Source organism: Merops nubicus, unplaced genomic scaffold (genome assembly GCF_000691845.1).
Source record: "Merops nubicus isolate BGI_N331 unplaced genomic scaffold, ASM69184v1 scaffold1614, whole genome shotgun sequence".
In the NCBI taxonomy this organism is placed as follows: Eukaryota; Metazoa; Chordata; class Aves; order Coraciiformes; family Meropidae; genus Merops; species Merops nubicus.
This window is the reverse complement of record NW_008603361.1, coordinates 13658-21605: the sequence shown is the minus strand read 5'-3', so window position 1 is coordinate 21605 and position 7948 is coordinate 13658. Positions and strand designations below refer to the sequence as shown.

The following is a 7948-nucleotide window of genomic DNA, read 5'->3' as shown; positions in this document are numbered from 1 at the left end:
CTTTCCCAAAACACTTAACCTCAGTTTTGGGATGTGGACCAAGACCAAGGAGATTAGTAAAGACCTTTTAGCAATAAGACTTAACTTCTAAAAATGCTTAAAGCCTGCAATGTTCTTTCCCTCCTTTATTATTAATTAGGCATATGCAGTCAATATTTTGTTTCTGTGATGGCATCAGGCTACAAAAAACATGAATGGAAGGTTTATTAAAGCAGCAGGACTTTCCACCATGCTGAACTCTAAGCCTTTCAGCTCTTCTAGCATTTCTGTTCCAGGACAACTACTTCCTTCCAGTTTCCTTCCACAAATTCAGTATCCTTGACAAACTGCTGAGAGGGAGTCTCTAACATCTGGAGCACAGAATGGGGAGAGTGTAGTTTCACCTGATTACTTTCCTGTAGACTAGATGTTTTCTTACTGGGTTATGAGGTCAGTGGATTAGAAGGTTAGTACATTAGAGCTATATTAAGAGCACTGTGGCTGTCTCCTGTCTCCTCCTTTGTTTGCACTTAAAGAAGGAAAGTAAGTTGATACTGTGAGTTCAGATCTTACTCATGTTAAGTGTAGATTGCAGTGCATTCAGCAAGGGGAGAGAAAGAGATGACTTTTAAGGTTAACAAGTACTAATGGATCTATATTTACACATCTTAGATACTAACAATATTAACTCAATTATAAAGACATTGGTTATTATTTCAGACAGGATCCAAATTATAGATTACCACTGAAAATTCAGACTAAGGCAATTCAGAAGCTTGCTGGCATCTCTAAGGAAGCTGAAAAAGTCACTCACCTCAGTGATACTAAGATTACTGATAGCCTTATAGATGGACTCATAAGTTACACGAAAGCTCACATGCTGAACTATACTTCAGGTACAATATTGCTTTCTAGATGCACAGGATTCAATGACTGGCTAACAGATTTGCGTGCCTCTTAGTCACTTTGTGGTCCTTGAAGTTAAGATGACCACAATGTTTCCACCATGGGATATCTTTTTTATCCTTAAGGTGCTATTCCAATAAAAAGGGTTCAAGTTCAAAAGGATCTTTCTGTGGGAAATGTTCCAAGTTAAAAACATGTCAGTATTTTATTTACTTCTGCTGACTTAAGATGTATTCTAAGACATTAATTGTCCTTCCTTTTCTTTTATATTCTTTAATAAGCCATCTATCCTACTATGTTGGTAGCATTTCAGAAATTCACAGAATACTTTTCTTTGGCATGTATTGGTTTTCTATCATCCAGTAAACTTGCTTTCATGGTAGGTTGCCAGCCTTTCAAATACCTAAAAAGCTGGGACACCTTGAGAATAAATACTGGCTGTGGCTTGGGCTGGACATCCAGACATACAGCTGGATAACTGAGGAGCCTAGTTAACTTTGTATCCATCCCTTCATCCTCAAATCCCCCAAACCAATATGCAATTATTAAAGCTTGCTAAGAATGAGAATTAGAGTCTGACTATCCCCCTGTAAAACAGAAACGTGGTCAACATTTACCCATAGATGTCCAACCATAACTATTAAAGTTTGAAGGAACTTTCTCCATCTGTAAAAGGTAGTTGCATATCTGTTTCTCTTCTTTAAAGACTACAGTATTGAAGTAACTATTTGGAATACCAAAAATCATTCATACTTCTGAACTAAAAAGAAAATCAGTATTATTTCAAGTTACTTCTAACATTGATGTAAAACATGACTAGTCACGTCTGCATGTTTAAGTCAGTAGGAGAAAATATTCATTAACTGTGCAAATTCAATTAAAGTCTATGGAACAGTATGCTGGGCGAATCATTTAATTGATACAGACACATGCTGAAACTACTCTGCATATGTAAAAATCACCTACAGCATTAGAAAATAAATACTTCTGCACTTCCATTCATTACACATGGTATTATTAAGTATAATTTCAAGCAGATGTAAAAGAGCAAATAAAATAATGATGAAATACATTTCTTCAGACAACTGCATATAATAGCCATCTTAGGAGACACTTCTTTAACTCAATTCTGATACAGTGATATTTATCTCAACTCCGGTCATTTTCTTGCAAAAAGCTACCCAGAGATCACATCAGACTGTGGAAAACATCTTTCAACCAAGTACTGAAAAAAAATCAAGCTGCAGTTCATAAGAGTTTATTTCATTCAAGATCACCTTTATCTACCTCACACAAAAATTAATGATTCAAGTCCTACAGTAAATTAATCTTTGGTCACCTTCTTTCTCTGAGTCATGCAAACTCTTTTTGTTCTGTCAGTCACAAAGGAGGTAACACCAGCAGAAACAGCTGGGAGGGAGCACAGGCATGGGTATTGGCGCCGGTGTGACAGACTGGAAGTCACATGGACCTTTATCAAATTCCCACAGTTCTGCAAAGGAGGTGCAGACTTGCAGGCTGCCATTTTACTTACCACAAAGGAAGAGCTTTCTACACATTTTTAGCAGAAAAACATCACATGCAAGGTGTGCATGCACCTCCTTCTCTGAACTAAGAATTATCAGTGTAAGGGCACTAGTGCAGCAACTCTATCGTATTTTACTGTATTTGTATCCAGACAGAAGCTTACCAGAAATTTTTTGCTTGGAACTGATGGCTCTCTATGCATGCAATAATAGTCTGCTGTCCATCAATTGTTTTACCATACACCTTCATTAGGAAAAAAAGAAAGCAAAAGAAAAAAAAGAACAAGAATTGAAGTGTCTGTAGGACATGCTCAAGTTGCTTAGAGATATCTAGTTCTATTACCATTAGATAAACAGTAAATTTTAATTTTATAACTACTATGGTTCTCACATAATATTGACTACATGAAGCATTAAATTGCATATTACAATGCAGAAAAATTTTATCTTAGAAAATCTGAAGGTCAAGCATCTCAAATTAAATTTTATAAACTGCAAACTCATTTTTCTGCAACTAGAGGAATTTTAAGCCTATAGCAGTGACTGTTGTGACAATATATATTACCAGCTGGGTTTCAGATACCAGTTACTCTACACCTAAATGATGATTTAGGCCTTCACAGACTAGTGAAAATGTGATTAAAAGGGTGAGTTGGTCTGCTCTTCTGCTTTATCCCCTCAAACCAAATGCTACTAAAAATGATCTCTATGAACATGCAATCTGTTTTCCTTTACAGAAGCTGGAACTCATCCGACTGCCTGGGAACGCAATTCAACTTGTTAACTCAGCAAATGATTTTATTTTTTTTTCCCCAGTTAGTTTTTCCATCAGGTTAATACAAATCACAGGACAGTAATCATTAGGTCATTTTGCTGAACTTTGAATAGTCACAGTGCTCCTAACAGCAAAACGATGGTATTTCAGTCCAGACTGAGAAGTTTTATCTTCAGAAGCCATCAGAACCCACTGATTCTGCTGGTAAGAACATAGCATTTGATATACAGGACATGTGATGGAGAGCAAATAGTTTAGCTTACTGACACACTTATCAGGAAACCACATCAAGACAGACACCTGTATCATAAGGATTTTTCTTTTTTTTTTTTTCTAAAGTAAATTAACCATCAAAGCAGCCATGATCAATGGGATCATCCTGCAGTAGCTTTAAGTAAATTAACCATCAAGGCAGCCAGGATCAATGGGATCATCCTGCAGTAGTCTACTAAAGGTACTTCTGAACTCCTTTCTTCAGAACTGAAAGGTAAGTCTTCACTATGACCTGCAGTAAGTAGCCACCCACTAGTAATCCAATAGCTGAAATATTAAACTTTTGAAGTTCTCCCTCATTTCCCTGTGTGAACCCTTGATAGGACCAAATTCTTTTCAGTTGAAACTATCTTCCTCATTTACAAACAGTTCAAATTTTTTTTTAGATTTCTGCCTGTAGTGGTACAGTGGTTATGTAATTTAGTACTTACTGTGCAGACACCATTTGGGTAGTGTTCTTTCACATATGCTTTCATTGCTGTTTCAACTGAATTTCTCCAGGATTCTATGGCATTTTCAACTTCATGGGGTCTAGGATCAGTAGCCTCCTTTCTTAAGTGATCAAATTTAAAAGAAATCTTGTTCTTGGGATCCAAAAATTTTCCATTTCCCAAATCACCATGTTCTGTTATCAAAACCTGCATTATAAAATTTTACTTTAAAACATTTGCTATTGAATAAAGACAAGAAAATACCTTGCCAAATCTACTTATATCCTACATTTAACTGGAGCTTACTCATATTCCAATACATTTTAAATGAAACATTCATATAGCAAGAGAGGAAGAGGCTAACATGACACACTGCCTCAGAAAAAAAAATCCTCAATCTTACCCTTCTACTGCAATGAACAATGCAACATTGAAATTCATGTCTTCTAGTACTAAAGCTGGAGAAAAGTTTTTCTACAGCTCCAAATCAGGTCTGAATAAATTCAGGCCAATGACACAGACTGAAATTACAAGCTCTTTAGATGCCCTAAATGATTAACTTATGGAACTGGTACTATTGGAGGGCCATAATCTTTACATTTTGACAAGGAATCATAAAAGATGCACTTCTTTTCATTTTCTTGCCAATATATGGTCCAATACCAGAACATCTTTAACAATTTAAGGAACACTGAAGTATTTTTTTGTATTCATACCTGTTCATCGTAACCATCAATCTTTACTGGAGTGAACTGGTCCAGGTTGTACTGTGCAAATGCACTACAAGAGAAAAAAAAAAAACACCAAAAGCCTGCATCAAGCACAAACCTTTTCCTTAGTGGGTGTAAGAGATTTGAATAAGTAATCTGGGCAACGATGCATAAAAAATTATATCAAAGCTTCATTATGTATTAGGCCCAAAATTTTGGTGTCACTTTGGTTCATTCAGAGTTCATATTGCAGATTACACAACGATTTATGTTCAAAAGTGACCTGACACAAACACATCAGCTTTAGACTAACCCACAGAAACTGGAGGAACAGAAAATGACATAATGGCATCCTACGTGCCAAGCACACATCTTTTAAATGAATCATTTACTGACAGTGCAAGTCTTACTGAAAAACATTATCTTTTATGCAAGTGAGGATGGGGCATCTGGTACTTACTGGGCTGCTCCTTCCCTGAGAAGATTGTCGTTATTAAGCAGCAACCGAACATCTGGAAGGAGATATTTACAACGTAACTCAGAAACTTACAGCAGTCACAAAACAAATGTCAACAGGCTGTACAAAACAAAACCAAAAAAACCCCACAACACAAATTAACTCCATATCCATACAGATCACTAGGCAGGAAACTTAATGGTTTGTATTTCCCAATTTTGACTGAACAAAATGATAAGAATGGTACAGAAATGGATGCCTTCCAACACAATCTGGTAAGGAGATATAAGCCATATTCCACAGGCTGTGTGACAGCTCTAAGAATCTGTCAAACTGGTTTGTAGAGAAGTTCTGAATGAGAACAGCACAGGATTCAAATGAGTTCACTCTAAAGATGTAAACTACCAAATCCCTCACACAGTATTGGTGAGAGAGCTTTCTGCATTTTGATGACACTAACACAGTATGTGTTGTACTTTTTTTTTGAGCCTTACCATTTTTGCTCTTGTTCCTTTCCTCAATGACATTTAGAGGTCAGAGCACAATATATCACAATACTATTTCTTCTACTATCATACAAGAAGCATGAATATAGAATAGTCAATACCGTCCTCAGAATGACTTCATATTTACTAGGCAGCAAATTGTTATTTATGTACTTAACTTGCTGGTTTATTATTTATTAGGCGTTACTTTAATAACAGTTTAATGCACTGATCATTAATTCGTCAGTAGTCTCACTGTAGCATCTTAAAGGTATCCCAAGGTATCATGCCAGTGGAAAAAAAAAAATATTTGAAGTATATACTTCTAACATATTCAAAGTATTTTTTCTTAACCCCACTCCCCAACCAAACAAAAAAGCCTCAAGAAAAAAACAAAATAAACACAACCAAACCCCCAGTCCCACTGAAACGGAAAAAAAACCCACCCCGTACCCAACCAACCAACCCAAAAAAAATCACCATTTATACAGAATTCAGAGCTTTCTCTCTTTTTTTAAAAACAAACAAAAAACAAGTCAGCCTGAATCTCATTTGAACACTGGTTGCGCATTTATGATGAAATGTTTTGTTGCATGCTTTTGGACATATTATAGTCTGTTATTGAGCAGGTAGTTGCACCTACGAGCCAGCTGAACAAGAAAACCTAAAGCAGTACTGCTCCAAGAAATTGTGTTAAACTTCAGGGGGCTGAGTTAATGAGCTGCTCACAAACAGCTCATTTCACAAACGCAGTACAAGGTAAGTTTAAACAATAATCGTCTGGTCACAGTTTAACTGAAGAACAAAGTACTTGTAAAAGAATTACACTCTCTAACAAATTTAAGCTCTCTCCAGCCTGACACTGACTAAAAGTTTAGTATACTAAACTTACTTCTTTCAATAGCATTAGAGGTATTTGTAAACTACAGCTAACAAAACATAGCACTTCTTATATGATAGGTCTGCACACATCTTGATACAAGATGTTTTTAAAGAAAAATAACATCCCAGGTAAAATTTGGGCAACAGCAATCGAGAGAAGCTAATTTCAGGCTTCCTTTCAGTTTATCAATACACAGTAAAATGAAGTATGCCCAGAACTTAAGGGTTAAAAATGTTTGAAGAAGGTTAATACTCTTTCCACAACTGGCATTAAGCAGTAGTCCTTTGCATAGTCAGGGTTTAAGTATTTGTAATGATAACCCTTTCTGTAAAAAAATAATTTCAGCTAATTTAATTTCTTTTGAAAAATGTAATTGACTATAAAAGACTAAAAAAAAAGAGTACATGTGCCTTCTAAATGAAAACCCTAGCAACTGTTAGCTTATAGCTGATTAAAAACAGAAAGAAAGCTCATTCTCACATCACAAATTGAAAGTGGTATTTTCCTCCGTTTGCATTTAAACTCCCAAACTGTCTTGTGACTGCAAAGCTTATTATGCCAAGCTACAAAACCAGTTCTTACAGCAAGTGAGCTGCTAAAATATAAGCTACATGAAATTCAGGAGAGTAATCAGCAATACAATTTTGAAAATGAAAGGACAGAGTAGACAGATACTCACCATTGAACACCTCATTGAATTCCCCAGGAGGAGCATGAATTATGAATTTTGCTGCTATACGCACCTTAAATACAAAAACAATTAGGTGGTTGCATATACTTGTACTCATTCCTGTTCAAACCCATGACACACTGCACAGCTTTAACACCCAGCCATTGAATTGTACAACTCCTGCTGGTTCGTGTATTTGTTCACGTTATTTAGGCTACTCTGCCTTTGTTAGAAACACAGAATATAAAGTTCCACCTCTTCAAACAGAATGGAGATAATACGTGATGAAAGCAGATAAAGAAATTGAGTCACTCGTGGTTTGTATTACTGGCAGAAAGAGAAAGATTAATGTAACAAATAAGACAAATAATATAATCACTATCTATTTCAACTTTCCAGTTGAAATATTTCTATTTCAAGTCCATGGACACTTGAGAGTCAACACACATCCCAAGAGAGCCAAAAAACATGATGAAGATACGTTTGATTTTCAGAACTTCTCCCATAATTTTATTACACATCCTACAGTTCTAAACTTTGCAAAAGACCCTGCGCTCTTTGGCACAGACTCACAGCTGGACAGTAATTGTTAAGAGTACATAAGCTTAAAACCTCTTGAATAGACACTAAAGCATGTAATTTCACCTATATCTACCTGTAAGGCCTCTTAGTACCACAGTATCAGCAGATACATTAAAAAAAAAAAAACAAACAAACAAAAAAAAAACCAACCACGAAAACCCAAACCACACAAAAACCCCCAACTAAACGCCTTGAGAGCTTTAATGCAAGTCCCCAAGCAACTGCCTTCAGCCACAACTTCCTGCAGACAAAACACAGCATAAGTCAGTAC

General features: G+C 36.0%; 1 protein-coding gene across 1 annotated transcript in view; it reads right to left on the bottom strand.

The window, feature by feature from the left end:
• CAPZA2 (capping protein (actin filament) muscle Z-line, alpha 2) overlaps window positions 1-7213 on the bottom strand; it is a 15247-nt gene extending 8034 nt beyond the window's left edge. The window contains exons 1-5 of the mRNA XM_008938621.1: window positions 7105-7213; window positions 5061-5112; window positions 4607-4670; window positions 3891-4097; window positions 2576-2655 (exon numbers count right to left, since the gene is read on the bottom strand). Of these exons, the coding sequence (XP_008936869.1) occupies window positions 2576-2655; window positions 3891-4097; window positions 4607-4670; window positions 5061-5112; window positions 7105-7213 (512 nt within the window). The remainder of the gene's footprint in view (window positions 1-2575; window positions 2656-3890; window positions 4098-4606; window positions 4671-5060; window positions 5113-7104) is intronic.
• Window positions 7214-7948: the final 735 nt, after the last annotated feature.